This window comes from Columba livia, chromosome 1, assembly GCF_036013475.1.
Source record: "Columba livia isolate bColLiv1 breed racing homer chromosome 1, bColLiv1.pat.W.v2, whole genome shotgun sequence".
Lineage (NCBI taxonomy): Eukaryota > Metazoa > Chordata > Aves > Columbiformes > Columbidae > Columba > Columba livia.
The window spans coordinates 4,663,247-4,683,672 of record NC_088602.1 but is presented as its reverse complement, the minus strand read 5'-3'; the positions used below and the strand labels follow the sequence as shown (position 1 = coordinate 4,683,672).

Below are 20,426 nucleotides of genomic sequence, written 5' to 3'. Positions count from 1 at the left end.
CACTTCAGAGTAGTTGATTTTTCATTTTATGAAAACTTTTTCTAACCTCATGATGACAACTAAATTCCCAGTGTCACCTGCTGCTTAAACATTGATGAAATTCTCAGGTGTTCGGACACCTCTCTGTGGTTTGTGCCTGAAATGATTTGGGTGTTATTTGTTAGTTTGGGTCTAAGATCGAGTCCAACCATTAACACTACCAAGGTCACCTGTAAACCATGTGCTCAAGAACCTTATCTCGGTGTCTTTTAAACCTCCAGGATGGTGACTCCAGCACTGCCCTGGGCAGCCTGTTCCAATGCCCCACAGCCCTTTGGGGAAGAAATTGTTCCCCAGATCCAACCTCAGCCTCCCCTGGCGCAACTTGAGGCCATTTCCTCTGCTCCTGGCGCTTGTTCCTGGGGAGCAGAGCCCAACCCCCCCTGGCTCCAAGCTCCTTTCAGGCAGTTCAGAGATCAGAAGGTCTCCCCTCAGCTCCTGTTCTCCAGCTGAACCCCCCAGGTCCCTCAGCCGCTCCCATCACACTTGTGCTCCAGCCCCTCACCAGCTCCATTCCCTTCCCTCAACTCGCTCCAGCACCTCAAGGCCTTTCTTGGTGTGAGGGACCCAAAACTGCCCCCAGGATTTGAGGTTTGGGGGGTGGTCACTGCCCTGGGCCTGCTGGCCACACCAGTGCTGGTACCAGCCGGGATGCTGGTGGCCTCTTGGCCACCTGGGCACACGCTGGCTCATGTTCAGTCCCTGTCACCAACACCTCCAGCTCCTTTTCCACTGGAACTTTCCAGCCGCTCTTCCCCGAGCCTGTAGCGCTGCCTGGGGTTGGTGTGACCCCAGTGCAGGACCCGGCAGTTGGTCTTGTTAAACCTCAGGCAGTTGGCCTTGGCCCATGACCTTTGGGGCTTTACCCAGGGTAACCACCGATTTGTGTTTAACCTCTGCTGGGGTTGCGAAGAGCCTGTGAAGATCTGAAGTGCTTGGCAGTTAATTTTTCTGGCGAATACAGATGTTGGCTTTTTTGCTGTTATCATGAAAGCTGCTGAAGTTGATGCCGTCACTCCCTTCAGAAAAGCAGTAGCTTTTTACTCTGCGCAGGGAACAGGCACTTTACAAATGATGGATGAGAAAAGCGACGAAAGGATGCAGCTCAAACACATGGAATCCTGCTGTGGAGAAGGTGACAAACCTGTTGAGAGCTTGTGGGTCCAGATCAGAGGGGAGGCCAACAAGGGGGAACATCTCAAGGGCATCTTTTACAGGTTGGGAAGGGCAGTTCTAGCTGAAGGTGCTTTGGAAAGTGTCTTTTCCATTGTGCCGCTCCTGTTTATGAATAGAGCTGTGGTGTAAAGGACACATGGGCTTAAACCCTGGTCCTCATACATGTTTGCACATGAGCTGTGTCCCCTTGCCAGGCTGTTCTGGAAGTGCCACGCTCTGCCTGCAAAATTTAGGATGTAATTTATAGTCTTGATTTCCTCTGTCACAGCCTAATCCCCAAAAATGGTCTTTGGAAAATGTGGTGACTCAATACCAGTGGATTCTATCAAAATAGATGCAGAGCTTGTGTGACTTTCAACAAGAGTCGTCAACATCTGAAGCTTCCTGGGACACCGATGAGCTCTGAGCCCAATTGAGGGGATGAATTTGGCTCTTGTAGACCTGTGGCTCTTGTAAGACATGTGAGGTTTTGAATGAGACGTCTGTAAGGTATTGGTGGGAATAAAGCACTTGGTGGTAAGAAGGCCTTCTTAATGTGATATATGATTACTCTTTATTTATTTTTAATTTAATATTCTTCAAAGCTTTTTGATTCATTGTAAGGATAACAATCTCTGTAGAGGCTGATTCCAATGGGATGAAGTTCAGTAAGGCCAAATGCCGGGTGCTGCACTTTGGTCACAACAACCCCCTGCAGCGCTACAGGCTGGGCACAGAGTGGCTGGAGAGCAGTCAGGCAGAAAGGGACCTGGGGGTGCTAATTGACAGGAAGCTCAGTATGAGCCAACAGTGTGCCCAGGTGGCCAAGAAGGCCAACGGTATCCTGTCCTGTATCAAAAACAGCGTGGTCAGCAGGACAAGGGCAGTGATCCTTCCCCCGTACTCTCCATTGGTGAGGCCACACCTGGAGTATTGTGTTCAGTTCTGGGCCCCTCAGCTCAGGAAAGAGATTGAAGTGCTGGAGCAGGTCCAGAGAAGAGCAACAAGACTGGGGAAGGGACTTGAACACAAGCCCTATGGGGAGAGGCTGAGGGAGCTGGGCTTGTTTAGTCTGGAGAAGAGGAGGCTTAGAGGTGAGCTCAGCACTCTCTAGAACTACCTGAAGGGCAGTTCTAGCCAGGTGGGGATTGGTCTCTTCTCCCAGGCAGTCAGCAATAGGACAAGGGGGCATGGGCTTAAACTCTACCAGGGGAAATTTAGGCTGGATATTAGAAAGAAATTCTTTACAGAGAGAGTGGTCAGGCATTGGAATGGCTGCCCAGGGAGGTGCTGGACTCGCCGTCCCTAGAGGTTTTTAAACTGAGATTGGACATGGCACTTAGTGCCATGATCTAGTCAATGGACTGGAGTTGGACCAAGGGTTGGACTCGATGATCTCTGAGGTCTTTTCCAACCCAGTCGATTCTGTGATTCTGTGATTCTGTAATTCCTCTTGTCTTATACCTCTTGCTATGACACCAATATCTGCTACAAAAAGCAGTTATGTAATTAATGGTATAATATGTTTAGGCTTTTAGATCTGCCAGATTTTGGATCGAAAGCTTCTAAAGTTCATTGTCCTCTGAGACTGCTGGAGGAACATCTGTGAATTTGTGTGCCAGCTTCATGTGTGTTCACATGATGGTGAAGTCAGTTTGGGTGCTAGAAAACCCCAACTGGGGCAGGCAGGCAGATTTTAAGAAGTGTAGAGAGAAATTATGATCTCACTGGCTGTAACGTCATCACTAAACCAAAGTGATTTTAGCATGAGCTTGTGGTAGCTGTCCCAAAGAGCTGTTGAGAGGCAGGGAAAATGCAAAGGGTTGAGATGCTGTAGGAAGGGGTTGCAGGAAACTGAGATAATTGGGATAACATTGACTGCTTCAAGGGTATGAAAACATTCTAAGTCATAAATGCAGAAAAATCTCCTCCTGTTTCTATATTGCAGCATAGCCATAATGAAACTACCTACGTGTTGGACATGGACAGAGAGCTGGAGTGTTGATGTGACAGATGCCATTCCATTATTTAATCAATCCTTCCAGAACTGGTTTTACTGCTCTGTGTAGCTGAGTCTCACTCAGAGCGACATCACTTGCTCTGGATAAGTTAGCAGTCAGCAGTCATCTCAGTTTGTGGTTGAATAGTTACCAGAATGGTTGGTTGCAGAGAAATTTGTTGGGATTTGGGTGTGTGACTGTCTGTAGAAATAAAAAAAATAATAATTAAAGAAAAAACAACCCAAAACTAAGTGTATTGACTTTTGGATAGCAACTTTAGCTTTTTTAAGGGTGAACTCAAATGTATTTTGGCAGTTGTCCTGGACCACGTGTGGGTGTGCATCCCCACCCATGGTGGTGCTACTACAGGTGCCCTTTTCCTCCTCACGTGAGCAGAGCTGACACCTCACTCTTTGGCTTGGAGAAAGGGATTCATCCTTTAGCCAGGACTACAGAAATACGGTGCCTCTGGCTCTTTCTGCATCTCTTTTCTTCTTGCTTTCCATCCACCGCTAACGCATGCAGCTTTTTCTGTCTACCTGCTGGATGCAGCTGCTTGTTCCTTTATTTTTGGCAGGCCCCATGCTGCAGATGCTCACCATCTGCTACGCTGCAGCTGCTCCGTCTCCTTCTCGCTCCCTGCTCTGTGATGGCTCCTCCAGCACCGCAGCTCTGTCCTCCTTTCCCTTGATCGCTCTTCCGTGATTCAGCTTCCCCTCTTTGTTTGAAAGAGGGACCGAAAACAATCTGTTCCATCTTTGTGTCCCAAATAGAGCATCTGATCCTTTTCTTGCTCCAGAAATCACGAGCATAACTCTGTAATGACGTGAAGAACAGTGCCAGAGCTGGCACTGAAAGAAACAGGATTTGGTCCTTTGGGACAAACTCACTGTCTCTACACAACTGACCACCAGCAGCATCTTAAATAATTGCAATATTGAGCGTTGGCTTCACAAATTTCTGAAATACCTGAGATTTGGCATTCACGTTGCCAAAAATGCACTGGGGAATGTCAGCCACGAAACAAGTTCTATTTGCCTTTAGATACAAAAGGTGGCAGCTAGGAAACAGAAGTGGTTTAGTCACCTCCTCCTGGCTGTGCTTATTTTATAAGCGCAAGCAGCAGCAAATCCAAATAGAACATGGTTTGTCCTTAAACTCTTCTCAATTTCTTGAATACAGTGAATATTAAAAGAAAGGTGGAGTCCTTAAAATGTCATGAATATGGATGAACTTAATCCAAGGCAGAATGATAATCTTGTTTGAAGACCTCACTTGAAAATTTGCAGGGTGCATGTGCTTTGATTTATTCCCTTTCCTGTTTCTTCACGACTTTTGCTCCTCACCTGCCAGGTCCTGCCTTCTTGCTCTGTCTCTTCAAAGCTTGTTATTAAAACCACGTTTAGCTGATTTTGTGAGCAGGAAAATATAAATGGTTTCGCTCATAGAGGCTTTTGTAGCAGAAGCACACATGCTGTATTTGGTTTTCTTTAGAAGCTCTGTTTTGAGGATGTAGGATGAAGGAGGCAATTTATAAGCACTATTTGTAGTTAATTTTGTCCCTGTCTAAATGTGAAAGGGGAGTGTATATTTAACACCACACAATACTGTTTTTTAAAAGTTGCTTAAGACAACAAATAAAATAATATGTTCAAAACTGCATGGCTCCAATATACTCCCACTGCAGTGGTTTTTGCTCCGACCTGTATAAGTTTGAGTGAGTTTTTCAGGTAAATAGCTCTTGTATTCTCGAGTCCAGCTCTACCACTTGGTACTTGACATACCCAAATATCAGTTTCATTGTCTTATGCTCATCCTGTGCTACAGGACTTGGTCTTTTGTTGTCCACTTGCTGTGGCTGCTCTTAAGTGAGGTAACAAAGTTTTATAACTTGCTGTTTGTCTGCCCTGGATCGAAATCCTATAACTAACAAAAGGGAAGTGTGGTTGGGTAAGTCAATTGGAAGCTACTGGGGAGATTTTAATGCTTGATGGATTTATGGATTTTTTTATTATTATTATTATTGTCTCTTCCAGCCAATAAAAAAAAAGAGAAGGAGCGGCCGGAGATCTCCCTCCCTTCAGACTTTGAACACACGATTCATGTGGGGTTTGATGCAGTCACGGGAGAATTCACAGTAAGTGAATCTGGAGGAAAAGATAAACATGTGGTTTGGCGTGTTGCAGGGAGGAGCCAGGACCCATTAATCTTTTATATAGTAATGCTGGAAAGGCTATTACCATCATCTAGTTTGATCTCCTTTGAAACACATCCGCAGAGTTTACCCACTAATTCCTGCTGAGAGACTGTTTGTCAAACGTGGCACATCCCAGGAGCCCAGGCTGTCAGCAGACTTTTCCTTTCCTGTTTATTTGGCTGATGTGGACAACAAAACATGGTACCTCTCTCCTCTGTTCCCCTCCCCTCCTCTTCTAGAGCTGGGTTAGGTCTACAGCATAGTCTGTGTCCACCAAGTGGGGCTTAGAGTTCTGCCTTTAGGACACACACAGCTGTGCTTAACTTTTTATGACAGAATGTGCATGTGCTGTCCTAAGGCTAAATGTCAGATGCTTTTATGGGTTTTTTAATTGACATGTAAAATACTATGAAGACAGAGTTGTATTTCATCATATTATTCTTCTTCATTTAATTAGGAGATAGTATTTAACAGCAGCAGAAGTTGTTTGTGAGCAAGTTGTATTTACTTGTCTTTAATATGCTTCTGTTTTTTGTGGACTTTGCTCTCCTAACCTGAATTATGTGTACGGTTGTGTTTTGCTTGTCAGCAAATCTCACCCAAGTGAACCCAGATATACCAGTGGTGTATCCAGCCATCCTTTTGAACAGGGAGAGTAACTTCATTGATAAAAGATCCCAGTCACTTGCCACTTCATCTACACAAACTGCTGCTCTTGCTGGTGGTGAAGGGGTCAAGTCAGATTGTAGAATCATAGAATGTCCTGAGCTGGAAGGGACCCCCAAGGATCATCGAGTCCAACTCCTGTCCTCCCATATGACAAACCCACAGTTCACACCATGTGTCTGAGGGCATTGTCCAGTCTCTTCTTGAATACTCTTCTTGTACTCCAGATGTATTTATTTTTGGCCTAAAATGAAATTCTGAGCTTCATATGTGAGGTTAACATCTCTGCTTTCCCAGCTCTGGTTACAGGAGGCACCAAACCACTCTTATCTACGGAATCTAATGCTACAGGAAGACCCAAGTGAATGTTCCATGTTTGTTGTGCTAGATGATCAGTGTATGCTATTTCTATAGTCTTTCTTGGATAAATGTAAATATAGGAGGGTCTTGGTTTCTTCTCTGAAGTAACAAGCGATAGGATGAGAGGAAACGGCTTCAAGTTGTGCCAGGGGAAGTTTAGATTGGATATTAGGAAAAATTTCTTCCCAGAAGTGTTGCTGAGCATTGGAACAGGCTGCCCAGGGCAGTGGTGGAGTCACCATCCCTGGAGGGGTTGAACAGACACATAGATGAGGTTCTTAGGCACATGGTTTAATGGTGGACTTCGCAGTGTTAGGTTGACGGTTGGACTCGATGATCTTGAGGGTCTTTTCTGACCAAATGGTTCTGTGATTCTATGAAATATGTGTATACCTGTGCATAAACTGCAGGATCTGTGTCTGCTCCTTTCTGTCATTTGAGTTTTGGTTTTCAAAGGATGTGGGGCTCACCCAGAGCCCCATGAGCGGAGTGGCACTTGCGTGTCCCTGTAAGGAACGTGTGACTTGTACCACAGACGGTGACTGGGAAGGTATCAATCCACCGCCTCTTCTCCTTTCCTCTCCTCTTTTCTCCCTATTTCTCTCACAGTAGAACTATGACAACAGCTGTGCTGTGAAACACATTAGGCTGACGATGAGCTAACGAGGTCTATCTCCCCCCAGGGAATGCCGGAGCAATGGGCGCGGTTGCTGCAGACTTCCAACATCACCAAATCGGAGCAGAAGAAGAATCCCCAGGCAGTGCTGGACGTGTTGGAGTTTTACAACTCGAAAAAGATCTCAAACAGCCAGAAGTACATGAGTTTCACAGGTACACGGTGATCTTCACATACACCTGCGTTGTCTAGTTTGCCATTGGTCACTGCGTGTGGGGCTTCTTTTGTTTAATCAACAAGTAGATCTGCCTATTCAAGGAAAATGTGAGTGAGATTCTCTGGCTGCTCAAGCACCCCTGCTGCAAAAAAGGAGGTCAAGTCAACCAGCTAAACCCCCAAAACACATAGGTTTTCTGAAGCTTACAGCCAGCAGCTGGCAGACAGATCCCAAAGTGCTGGTGTTGGGTTCACAGTGATGAAAATCCCTGGAGAAAACAGGCAGCTAAATTTTGCACCAATTTTAGTTTCCAGGGTGGGTATGGATGTTGTTTCATGCATGCTTCAGGTTGGGGTCCCTGTCGAGGGTTTAGATTGCAGGGTGACAATAAAACCGCGGCAGATGTATTGTTAACCCACTCTCCTTCCCCCTTCCCCCTTTTGCCCCTCCCTCACCTCCCACTCAGGACAGGCGATCGGGAGGGAAAGAAGGACAGAGAGAAGAGAGTTGGAACAATTAAAAATATTTTACTAATGCTACTAATAAGAATAGAGAAAATAACACAAAATATACAAAACCAATCTTGAAAGTCTCAGCAACTGCAGAACCAGCACCCAAAGTCCTGGACTGGACTCTGCAGCCAACCGGAGCTGGATTCAGTCTGTCACTAGGCCTCAGTTCACAGGGACGACGAGCAAGGTCCTCTCCTAATGTCGGCCATAAGAAAAATGGAATGAGATCCTCGTGATCTCCCACTTTAATATGAAGTATTCAAGTGAATGGGATGTTATACTCTGTTGGTCAATTTCTTGGTCACCTGTTTCTCGTTGCCCCTCTCCCAGAAGTCCATCCATGCTTATCAATAACTTCGCATTCCATTGCTATGTTTACCAAAACATGTGTCTGGTTCTCCAGGAAAATGCAGCTAATATGAAGCTTTAGCTGACAGGCAAATTCACTAAAAGAGAAACTTGTTTTTAACAAACCAGAACAGTCCCTCTGTTCCTTTGTGCTGTGATTGAGGAATACGCTGCTCAGTGCTTGACAACTGCTGGCTGGATTCTTCTAAACACCAAATCTGCAAAGGTTTTGTGCTTTCTTTGTATGGATTACCTGCCTCCTGGAGGACTCCTGCAACTACTGCTCCTTTTCCCTTTCAGCTCTAACTCCTTCCCTTTCGAAATATTACTCCCTGCTTTGGTTCTTTTTAAGAGGATAGAGCCACATCACCAGAATTGGTCTTAATTATGAAGGCTCCAGGCAGGGATAAAAGCACAAATCTTCCCCATGTGTGTCTGGGTAGCCAGACACAAGCCCACCAGCTGATTCGTGGTGTCCTCTGTTGCTGTTCTGCGAAGTTTAGGTGTCCGAGACTGAACATCTTGCAGGTCTTGGGCAAACTGCAACACCTCTGCTGGATTTTAGCCCACTGGAGATGTTTTGTGTATATGGATGGAGGATGATATTCATTCAGGTGTTGCTCTGGGAAATTCCACCCTCCTGCAGCAGCAATCTGAGGCCCCTGCTTCTGTCTGCAGAATTTTTTTACCCCATATTCCTGTATCTACTACGTGTCACCTTGTTTTTGGGAGCTGAAGGTCATGCCTGGGTTTGGGAGCAGCCTTTTTTCCTGCCCCTTCCAAAGGGAGCTTGTCCCTTTCTCCTTCCCCCATTGCTGCTGCATTTACAACTCGTTTATAACGACATTACTCTCTGCCTCTTTCAGATAAATCAACAGAGGATTACAATTCATCAAATACATTGGTAAGACTTATATTCTGCCTCAAGTTTGGGGATTTGAAAACTTGCACAAAGTAGCGTTAGCTGCGTGTAAACTTTTAGTTTGCTTAGTGTTTTAAAATATCAACTATATCTATTTATATACTGAATATATGTTTATAAAACAGGCAAATTGTCCTAAAAAGACATTCAACTGGGAGACAAGCAAGTGGACAGAAGAAACTTTTATTAGTGAATAGGAGAGTAGAGAATAGAAATTAAGGAATTAAGGGATAGAAATAGCTCTGTTTTCATAGAAGTTGACCTGTCCCTGTACCTATAATTTGATAACCGCTCAGCTTTCAGGTTTTATATGCCTCTATAAACATCCATGATCTAACAAAGTTTAATTACTAACCTGTGAGATCTGATTGATATAAACTAATGTAGATTCATGTTGATTAACCAAACTAATCTCCATCAGGAAAGGAAATAAAAGGTTCTCCTCTCTGCTTGACCTTTACTCTGTCCCTACCAGGGCAGGCACCGCTCCTGTTTCTTTCTTAGGAGACACAAGCTGAAAAGTTCTGTAACGTTTCCATGTGTGTGTGTGAGATGGAAGAAACAAAACTTTAAACTGAAGATGATGCATAAAACCCCACAGTTCCCTGTTGAGGGTTTTGATTGCGGGGTGACAATAAAACTGTGGCAGATGTATTGTTAACCCATTCTCCATGGCCTTTTCCATTCAGCCACTCCCTCTTCCCCCTTCCCACTCAGGACAGGCGATCGGGAGGGAAAGAAGGACAGAAGAAAGTTGGAAAAATTAAAAATGTTTTACTAATGCTACTAATAAAAATAGAGAAAATAATACAAAATATACAAAACCAATCTTGAAAGTCTCAGCAACTGCAGAGCCGGCACCCAAAGTCCTGGACTGGACTCTGCAGCCAACTGGAGCTGGATTCAGTCTGTCACTAGGCCTCAGTTCACAGGGACGACTAGCAAGGTCCTCTCCTAATGTTGACCATAAGGAAAAAAGGGACAAAAGGGACGAGATTCTCGTGATCTCCCACTTTTATATGAAGTATTCACGTGAATGGGATGTTATACACAGTTGGTCAGTTTCTTGGTCACCTGTTTCTTGTTGCCCCTCTCGTGAAATGTCCATCCATGCTTATCAATAACTTTGCATTCCATTGCTATGTTTCCCAAAACATGTATCTGGTTCTCCAGGAAAATGCAGCTAATATGAAGCTTTAGCTGACAGGCAAATTCACTAAAAGAGGAACTTGTTTTTAACAAACCCAGGACATTCCCTCAGCTCTTGTTTTCTCACTGCCGCGCTCTTATCTAGAGTCGACTCTTTATTCTCCCTTCCAGAAGCAGCAGGTTCAGATCTGATGATTTAGGACTCTCTGCAAAAAGGAGCATGTTTCTGCCATTGTTCATTAGTATATGTCACTGTACGTCAATTCTAGGGAGCTTAGAATACATGAGGCTGTTGGGTTTTAAAGTAAATCCCGAAAAAAGCAGTAATTACTGGTCTACTGAGATAACCTGATGTTTTTGGAAGACACTGGGTAACCTTTAATTTTGGGGATATTCAGGATAGACCAACTACAGGTGTGTTTTTTGTTGCTTTTAACAGACTAAGCTATTGTCTTATGTCAAAGGCAGTTTAGCAATTATATATCAGGATACTGGTGACTTCATGTACCTTAAGTTCAGTGAAATACCACATTTTTTTCCCCTCTTTCAGGGAGGGCTGTATTTTAATACTTTTTTTTCCCTCTTAGAAAACTGATGATGCTCGAGCAGAACTGGTCTAGTGGGTTGAGGATCTCGCCGAGTTTATTTGGAGATATTTATAGTGTAAAGGATGCCATGAACTTCAAATCCAGTGGCTTTGATTTCTAATAGCTGTTTTGCAAAAAATTGCAGATAATTTTTTAAAATCACTTATAAAACCTTTTATTAAAAGAAAATCAGCGTTTCTGATTTTAATGAAATTTTCTTTTAGAAAACATTTTAAAAGCAATGTGAAAAGATTTTACCAGTTTCTTTTTCCAGAATCTCTGATGACTCAGTTCTCAGTCAAAATTCTAAAGCTGAGGTTAACTTGACCTCACAGCTTTTAGAGAAAACATTAAGATTTTGATGCAAATTGACACATTTAAAGTCTGAAATCTCCGGGTTTTGAAGCAAGCAGGAAAAAAAAAAAGAGGCAATGTTAATAGGGACAAATATTTCCAAACCCAGATGTTGTCCCCAGATGTGCGGAGAGAGCCCAGTTGGGTCTCAAGTCCTTGTTCCTCCATGAAGTTTCAGGATCTTTAGGGTTTGTATTTTTCAGATATTGGGACTTTCTTGCCCATTCTAATTGTTTTCTTATACTTGTTTCAATGCAGTCTTTGCTAGGAGCTTAATCCAACATCTATGATTTGTTTGTAACAAGCGATCACAGAATCCCAGAATGTGAGGGGTTGGAAGTGACCTGGAAAGCTCATCCAGTGCAATCCCCCCATGGAGCAGGAACACCCAGATGAGGTTACACAGGAAGGTGTCCAGGCGGGTTGGAATATCTGCAGAGAAGGAGACTCCACAACAGGCTCTGGCACCCTCACTGAGAAGTTTCTTCTCAAATTTAAGTGGAACCCTTTGTGTTCCAGTTTGAACCCATTACCCCTTGTCCTACCATTGGTTGTCACTGAGAAGAGCCTGGCTCCATCCTCCTGACACTCACCCTTTATATATCTGTAAACATTAATGAGGTCACTCCTCAGTCTCCTCTTCTCCAAGCTCCAGAGCCCCAGCTCCCTCATCCTTTCCTCACACGGGAGATGCTCCACTCCCTTCAGCATCTTTGTTGCCCTGCGCTGGACTCTCTCCAGCAGTTCCCTGTCCTGCTGGAACTGAGGGGCCACAACTGGACACAATATTCCAGGTGTGGTCTCCCCAGGGCAGAGCAGAGGGGCAGGAGAACCTCTCTGACCTACTGACCACCCCACTTCTAATCCACCCCAGGTACCATTGGCCTTCCTGGCCACAAGGGCCCAGTGCTGGCTCATGGTCATAATAGGTGTTTATTTTTGCTTTTTGCATTCCCACATGAAGAATGTGAAGGCTGTCTCCGAGACCCCCGCCGTGCCCTCAGTCTCTGAAGACGAAGATGATGAAGACGACGCAGCTCCACCCCCTGTGATTGCTCCGCGACCCGAACACACCAAATCTGTGAGCAGAAATAATTCCTTCAGCCCCTGCCGTCACAGTTGGGTTTTGACTGTGACTCCTCATCCATATTGCTGAGCCTTTCTTGGGAGCGGGAGGGAGGAGGTGGGAGCCGTTCCCACTGGAAAAGCACCTTCCAAATATCCTTTGGAATGGGGACAAGAGAATCCTTGCTTAGTGACTTTAGCTGTTAATGCATCCCTAACAAGCAGAACAATAACAAGATTAATATACATGATTAAGTCTGTCTGATTTATTAATGTGTGTCTGTTTTTCTTGACAAAATTAGATATACACCCGCTCCGTGATAGACCCCCTTCCTCCTCCGACCAGAGACGCGGCGACCTCTCCTATTTCTTCTCCCTCGGAAAACAGCACAACAGCACCTGACTTATTGGCCAGGAATGCGGAGAAACAAAAGAAAAAGCCAAAAATGTCGGATGAAGAGATCTTGGAAAAATTAAGTACGTCCTTTTTAAAACAAAAAATCTGTGTCCTGCTGTTTTTTTCTCAAAATCTTGATAAACTGAAAAGTTTTTACATTCCCATTTTGAGATCGCTAACTGAAGGCATTGCATTGTGACTTTGTGCCAAAATTGGGGGCAGATGTAATATATACATATATATACACACACATATATATATGTGCATACATATGTGTATATATAAGCTGAGCACCTGTGTTGCCAACTGAAGTCCCCAGGGAGTTACAGATCCTCGGGCTCTGCAAAACAAGCCCTGAATAAGCAACATCTACTTAACTGTGACCTCTGAGATTGTTCCATATCTTGATATTCTGTCTCTCTGGAGCGTGAATGATTATGTTGAAATATTAGACATAAGGTATCTAAAAGACGGAGAGAAAATTAATGCATCGCCAAGTTTGCCGTCTATAATACCGTGGTGTAAAGTGACTTGGTTATTTTTAAGTGCCTTAACATTGTGTGGGTACCCAAATTAGTGGTTGTTGCTGAGAATAATTCATCATTTTCTTTGTGTCCTCGTGTCTTTAACAGTCCCTGCCTTCAGTTCCAGTGCTGTTCTGCTGCCTGGTATTTTTGGGTTATATCCAACAGCTGAATCAGCTCTTCTGTGCAGTTGGTTGCTATCCTCAGCCTGGGCCAGTTTTTATTAGGGTAGAGCATTTCTAATTCTTTGAACTACTAATCCTGTATTAATTACATACGTGCCTTGCTTGTTAGTTGCTGTAAATTGTGTTAGTGCGTCCATGGTCAGGCTGGTCTCCTCAGTTGAGGGTATACCCCTAAAGGTCAGTATTTTATGAAGCAAAAACTAGTAGCTACATGAAGGAAAACTGAATTGGAATTGTGCAAAGACATGCAACCTCTTCATGTTGTGGTTTGACATGTGAACAAAAATCTTAAAACATATATATATATTTACACGTACTGAACATGTGCAAAGGTTAAAATGAAGCTGATGAATCTCTACCTCTTCGCATTAGCACAGCATTACTGCAAACTTTAGTGAATCCTTGCCTGGCTTTCTGGAAAGTAGGAAACATGACTTTTGAGCAGGGCCTGTTGTGATAGGACAAGGGGTAAATGGTTTTAAACTAAAGGAGGGAGATTCGGGCCAGACATGAGGAAGAAATTGTTGCCTCTGAGGGTGGTGAGAGCCTGGCCCAGGTTGCCCAGAGAGGTGGTGGATGAACCATCCCTGGAGACATCCCAGGCCAGGCTGGACGGGGCTCTGAGCAACCTGATCTGGTGAAGATGTCCCTGCTCATGGCAGGGGTGGCACTGGATGAGCTTGGAAGGTCCCTCCCAACCCAAACTATTCTATGATTCTATGAATTTACAGATTAGAGCATTAAACAGGGCAAGACCGGCAACTGCCTCCTGTTGCTGCGACATTCTGTCCTGTCGCGGCCGTGAGAAAACATTTGCCTGTCTCCCAGTTTGACCTTGTAGCTTTTGTTAGGCTTTGAGAGAAAGTTTACGAACATTTGTCCAGAAATACTTGTCCTCAGGGTAGCGTTGCTTCCACAATTGTACACGTGGTTTTATATAGTCAGATTTCTCTTACCACCATCCCCTCCAAACACGGGCCATATTCCCTTCCTTTACCTCTATGCACCCAGACTCTGTGGGTTTGGCTGCTCTCCAGTGGTGTCTGAAAATAGCTGCTCTTACTCTGCTTGCTACTGGATTTCTTGGCTTAATGACCGTGAGCGGTTTCTCTGCCAATATACATCTGTTTAGGCTCAGCCCCAGACCCCTGTTAAAGCAGCACCATATGTTGACAGCTTGAGGGACTTGCGAACAGCAGCTCAGCTGCAGCTCTGTGTCCCTTCATCCTATTATATAAACCACCCCGGTGCTGTTAGAGAGGAAACTTGCTCCCAGCTGAGCTCTAGGAATTGTTCGCTTTGATTTCTTCAGCCTAAAAAAGTATGTAGTTCCTGCCTGCTGTTATGAATATCAGTTAATATTTGCAGGGAGCGTTGAGTTTTCCTGATGCTCCTTTTGGCAGCTTCTCCACCATGCAATTTGCAGGACTCCAATGCATCTGTGCAGCCTGCACTTGTGTTGAGACCTCCCTCCCCTTGCTCAGAAAACATTGTGCTCCTCATGGACACCAAATCCACCTTGATCCTGAGCAGCCCTGTGTCGCAGAACACCAGGCTAAGTGCTTTTCCCTCCGAGGGATGCAGTAATCCACTTTATTCTGGGTGAACAGCCACGTTAGGAGAGAAGGAGCTGAGATTGCCTCGAGTTGCTCTCTAAAACCAGAGCGGTCATGTGGTAACTGCTAAAACCTGTTGGGTTCCTAGTAGATCAGCTGAGTGATGGCCAGGGGAGGTTTGGGTCTCTCCAGCATCCCTCCTGAGTCTTGCAACCCAGTCAGTAATGGCTACAGTCATGCAGGTATGGAAATGTGATAAATACTTTTGCTCTGCCAGAAATTGTCACAGTGTAGGGAAATTTTTGGCTAGTTTTGCAACAGACTGTTGGCTCTAAGACGAACGAGACCCTGACCGCCAAATTCAGAGCACGTTGCAGTGCAGGTTGTCTCATCCAGCGTGTTGAAGCTGGGGGTGACTTTATGTTGCAGGTTTCTAGCAAATAATTGTATTTATGTATGTGAGGGCCACGTATCCCAATCCTGTGCCTAGCAGGGGGCAGTCGCTGGCTGCTAGTGAAGATTAAATGTGCTTAATATCTGTGTTCCGCTATTTCTGAAGGGAAATACCTGTGAGAGGGGAATGGCACAGCTGGTGTGTGTAAATAACTGAGGACTTTTGGTGTTCGTGAGCCTTTGGATTTCTGACGGGTGGTTCACGAGGCTCGCTGGGGCTGCTATTAAAGTGCAGTTGGCTCTTATAGCTGTGTAGAAAAGTACTTACAAAATCCTCTTGGTTTGTTTTTTTTATGTTATAGGAAGCATTGTGAGCGTGGGCGATCCAAAAAAGAAGTACACGTGTTTCGAGAAGATTGGGCAAGGGTTAGTATGCGCTCCTTCTCTGTCCTAGACCTTTCCTTATGTTAGGAAGGGCTCACTGAAACCAGCCTAAGTTCATTTTCTGGAAAAGCTCTTGGTGGTGCTTTGGAGAGTTTATTTTGTTTGGTTGTTTTTTTGGTTTGTTTTGTTGTTGTTGTTGTTGTTGTTTTGGTGCGTTCCACAAACCAACCTCCACAGCTCTTCTGCCTTTCCTGGCGAAGTCGTGAGTCACAGGGACTGAGTATTTTGTACTGTGTTTTAATGTAACAAAATATGTCATTAGATGATGAAGTTGCTAAAAATAGCTGCAAGCAGGGAAGGAACTGCTTATTTTCAGCGTGCTAGACAATCTTCAAATTACAGATTTGCTTTCTGAATGAACTCTCCTCCAGGTGGGTGTTGTGACCCTCTTAGCAGGATAGGGAGAAAATAGGGGTTGGGGGAGAGGCTAAAGTGAGGCAAATCAGTGCAAATCACTGAGAAATCCACCGTCAGCTCCATGTGCTGAGGCTTATACTCCCGTTTCCCTCACTACAAACGCCACATTTGTTTATTTTAGCTGATCCTCTCTGCTCTGTAATCATGTTGGGCAGCCTGCAAGCCAGGGCAGTGCAGTCATGCCAGTTTAAACGGGATCAACTCAGTCCTTAAAGCTGTGCTCAGTTGCTGGTTTAGCAGCAAGGGTCTGTGTGACCAGAGTGTCCCTTATTAGGAGCTTTGTTCCCCGTAAATTCTCTGGCTTCTGCCACAACAGCAGGCTTGGCCTAGAAATATTTCAGACGGTATTTACCTCTGGAATTATTGCATGAAAAGGAATGGGACTGAGAGCACTTCAAAGAGACGAATGGGAAGGGGCACGTGTTAAGCTCTCAGTCTTGCTTTGAGGCACAAATAAGTGGGTTTATTTTTTCTTTTCTGCCTTTTGTTTAGAGCCTCAGGCACAGTTTACACAGCGATGGATGTAGCTACGGGACAGGAGGTAAGTGCTACCCGAATACCAGAGCGGTGGATTTTGGATTGTGTCCTAAAAGTTCAAGCTGATGCTACAAAATAAAGACAGTCTTTCAGGGGGTTGTGACATCTTATTTTTAATGAGGCATTTATTCCTTACTAATGAGGCACGGTCAAGTGGTCTGAGCAGAGAGCTGGAAAAAATGATTTCCCAAGTTTTGATTCTTGAATCATTTAATATTTGTAAATCTTTCTGTGACCACAAAGCAGATGTTCGGACTGGATAGTTCCTCAGTAGAAGCTTATTTCTTCATCCCCAAGATTCTTGCCCGTCCCCACTTAAACTCTTCTATATTCCCTCTGCTCCTTTACTTCCTACACTTACACCAGTTGACTTGCATAGGAATAGTTCCTCTCCCACCCTTTGCCCACTTGCTTTCTGCCCTTGAATTGGGAGACAAGGAAAGTCTGTCTCCTTTTTCCTCTTCCAAATATTGAAAAGTGCCCTGCGTATTGTGTGCATGCTTAATAAACCAGTGGTGACAGCTCCGCAGCATCTGTGCAAACCGTTATTGCTAGATGGAGGATTTTTAAAGAGGAAAGCGTATGGATTATTCCAAATATATTTATGGAAGTCTGCAGCAATGTGTGTCTACTTTGCATTCGTACGATGTCAGGGGTATTCACGGATGGGTTGTATAACTGTGCTTTCTGATTAAAATCCTTCACCCCCTTTTCCAGTTCCTGAAGAACTGGTACAATTTAATTACAACAGACTTTTAAATCGTTCCTGTTACACCGGTGTGATCAGGCCCTGGATTTTTAAATTTGCATTTGGGATCACTGTGACCTTGGCATGCTGTTGACCTGTTTCTTTCTGTGGAGCTCACCAATCCTCAGGAGCTCAGTGAATGTCAACACATTTTGGAAAATCCTTTATTTAGCACAATACAGGAGCCTCGGGCAGCTCCCAGGATTAAGAATAATGAAGATTTTCCCTGATTATGACTATTTAGTACAACTACATCTGTATAGTTATCCTAATGCATGAGGCAGTCTTAGATAATGAAAATGCCCCATATACACGTGGACCATAGATCTGCCTCTGAAAGGGCATGAGGAAGCACCTCTCCGAAGCTCCTTCATTTTTTTAATCTGCATTTTTTATCTCATTTCCTTATCTGCATCAAATGCTTTCCCTCTCTTTATCTTCCATTCCCCTCTCTGGTCTTGCCCAAAGAGCAGCATGAGGGTTTTGTTTTTGTCTTCTTTAAGTACTGTTTGGCCGCCCTTGTGAATACTGTGGAAAACCAGCATGGTGTCTGGCTGGCTTTGCCTTCTCCTGTGTTAGGATTTTTCCATAGTCTCCCCTGCTATACCATCAAACCCCTAATTATATTCGGCTTGTTTCTTTTAATCCTTGCTTTTGTGAGCTGGGCTTGCTGACTCCCCTCCGTTCGCCTCTTTCTCTGCAAGCACAAGTTTTGTAAAGGGATAATTACATTTCATTCCCTTTGCCTAAATATCGTAACAAAAACGGTTGGGTTGTAGCATCTGTGGAAATGTTCCTGCTTCCTGCTGTGCTGAGTCGTCTTATTGATTGGAAGGCTTGTCTGAGGGCCAGGTGCTCTCACGAGGTACCAGTAGCATGCAGAGTTGAACATAAGAGTTAAAAACATATTGTACCCTCCTGCTTTCTGCATATATACATGCAGAAATAGGTATCGTGAAGCCACCAAGCCAAAGGGCTACAACTATTAGAACCGTCCCTATTGCCCTTCGGTTATGACTGGGGATAAAGCTGAATCAATTCACTTATTTTCAGCCTTTTACCTAAACACTGGTGTTTCTTTCCCCCAGGTCTTGTTGTGACAGAAAGAAATAGAATTACCACCTTGAAATACTAAGCTTAGGCTGTGTTATTTACCCCTGCTTCATGTAAATGTGGTATTAAAATAATCGGTACAGGCAGGTTTCTAGGGATCTCCTGTAATAATGTTTTACTCCGTGTTTTTTCACTGCAGGTTGCAATCAAACAGATGAATTTGCAGCAGCAGCCCAAAAAAGAACTGATTATTAATGAAATCCTTGTGATGAGGGAAAACAAAAACCCTAACATTGTCAACTACTTGGACAGGTATGTCGTGATTTGAAGAATTCTCAGAGGCACTCTGGGAAACGTTTCCTTGTCGCTGTTTTCATTGATACTGTCTCAGCTTAATGCAGGTAAAGGACAACCTTGCATTGTGTAATTCATGTGGAAATGTTGAGGTTTGGGTGGCTAGGTGGTCACTCTCCAGATCCTAGGAGAAACAGGTCTCTGAATCAGTATTAGTGGGGTATCCAGACTCTATGTGAAGATGCTGGCAGCAAAGGCATTAGCAGTATGTTATTAGGAGTCAATTTTTCAGCTCTCTCCTGTGCTAAATTTGACACAACGAGTCATTTCCTTCCCGCTCCTAAAGAAGAAATAGAAATAGTTTGAACTGTGGTGTTTGTATTGCTTCCCCTCGCCTTCCCTCACCTTCCCCTGGGCAGTGCTGACTCCTTCCAGGGTTAGATGGTGTCTTGTCTCTGTGATTGTCTGCTGAGGTTTTCTGCACAGTAGCATGAAGGTGACAAGGGTGAGTGACGTGTGACACACAACCAATCAAGGCTACTTTCTTGCGGGAGAAAAGGAGCCCTGGCACAAATGGAAGGGCCCTTTGGAAGACAGAGGGAACAGGGTTATTCCTTGCCCAAAGTTGGGTTTTTTTGGGCTCAAACACATACTGTGGCACTCTTGCTTAGCCTTGGATGTATTGTGTCCATATGGGACAGCTCCTTCTTGAATCCCGACTTCTTCTCACCACCAGAGCTCCATCTAATAGCTTATCTCTTGTTCTTGAGCTGACGTCCCTTGGACTGGGACAGTAACAGAGGAGAAGCAAGCAGCACAGTGGCTGCTGTGCTGAGCATAAATGGTTTTTAAAATAAATCTGTGTAGCTGTGAAAATCCTGGTCGCTGTAGCTCAAGGCAGTAAAATGCCCAAGTCTGCAGACAAGCGTGGCTGTGAGAGCTCTTGCTCACACAATACTAAAGCTGTACGGAAGGGTGGTGGTTGTGCTGCCGTCATCAGCTGTTTGGAAGTTGATTTCTTGGGAAGGAGCAGCTGGTAAATCTTTGGGGGCAGGGAGCGGCCTTTGAAAGCACAACAAATTCTTACATCTTCCTGGTTTGAATTGGAAGAAACAGTCACAAACTGTCCGCACTGAAATCTGGGGTGTACTGAGAGCCTAACAGGCAAAAGCATTGCATGATGTTGGGTTAACGGCTGGACTTGATGATCTTGAGGGTCTCTTCCAACTAAAATGACTCCATGATTCTATGGTGGCTTGGATTCACCATCAACATAACGCTGGTGCATTTTGTCAAGCCTGTGTCATTCACCTTATGTTAAAGATACAGCTAGTTCTAGTCGAGCTACAGCAATTCTGGGGGACTTGCTTCAGAACCCACTGGTCCTGATGAGCTACAGGTTTGGCTTATTTTAGGACAAAGAGTGTGTAGGTAGGGTGAGCTGCAGGCTTTAGTCTTGGCAGCTCATTTTTTTTGAAGATGCAATGGAGGGATGTGACCTAGAATCTCTTTTGGAAATCAAGGAGACCATTTGCTTGTTTGCTCTGCATGCATATCAAAATCTTATCAGCTGTTTCTTTAACAGGTTTCTTTAACAGACTTTTAATGTCTTAGCCAAAAAATAGTACTTATGTGGCAGCATCAGTTGCGATGCTGAATTTATATAGTGCTGTGTCCTGTGCATAGCTGTA

At 44.4% G+C, this 20,426-nt stretch overlaps 1 protein-coding gene across 15 annotated transcripts in view; it reads left to right on the top strand.

Annotated features, from left to right (window-relative positions):
* The window catches only part of PAK1 (p21 (RAC1) activated kinase 1), a 109,446-nt gene that overhangs the window by 75,546 nt on the left and 13,474 nt on the right, over positions 1-20,426 (top strand). For all 15 annotated transcript variants that reach the window (XM_065076889.1, XM_065076735.1, XM_065077309.1 and 12 more), the window contains 8 exons: positions 5,231-5,331; positions 7,101-7,248; positions 8,977-9,014; positions 12,087-12,203; positions 12,490-12,664; positions 15,605-15,668; positions 16,596-16,644; positions 18,641-18,753. In XM_065076889.1, the coding sequence (XP_064932961.1) occupies positions 5,231-5,331; positions 7,101-7,248; positions 8,977-9,014; positions 12,087-12,203; positions 12,490-12,664; positions 15,605-15,668; positions 16,596-16,644; positions 18,641-18,753 (805 nt within the window). The remainder of the gene's footprint in view (positions 1-5,230; positions 5,332-7,100; positions 7,249-8,976; positions 9,015-12,086; positions 12,204-12,489; positions 12,665-15,604; positions 15,669-16,595; positions 16,645-18,640; positions 18,754-20,426) is intronic.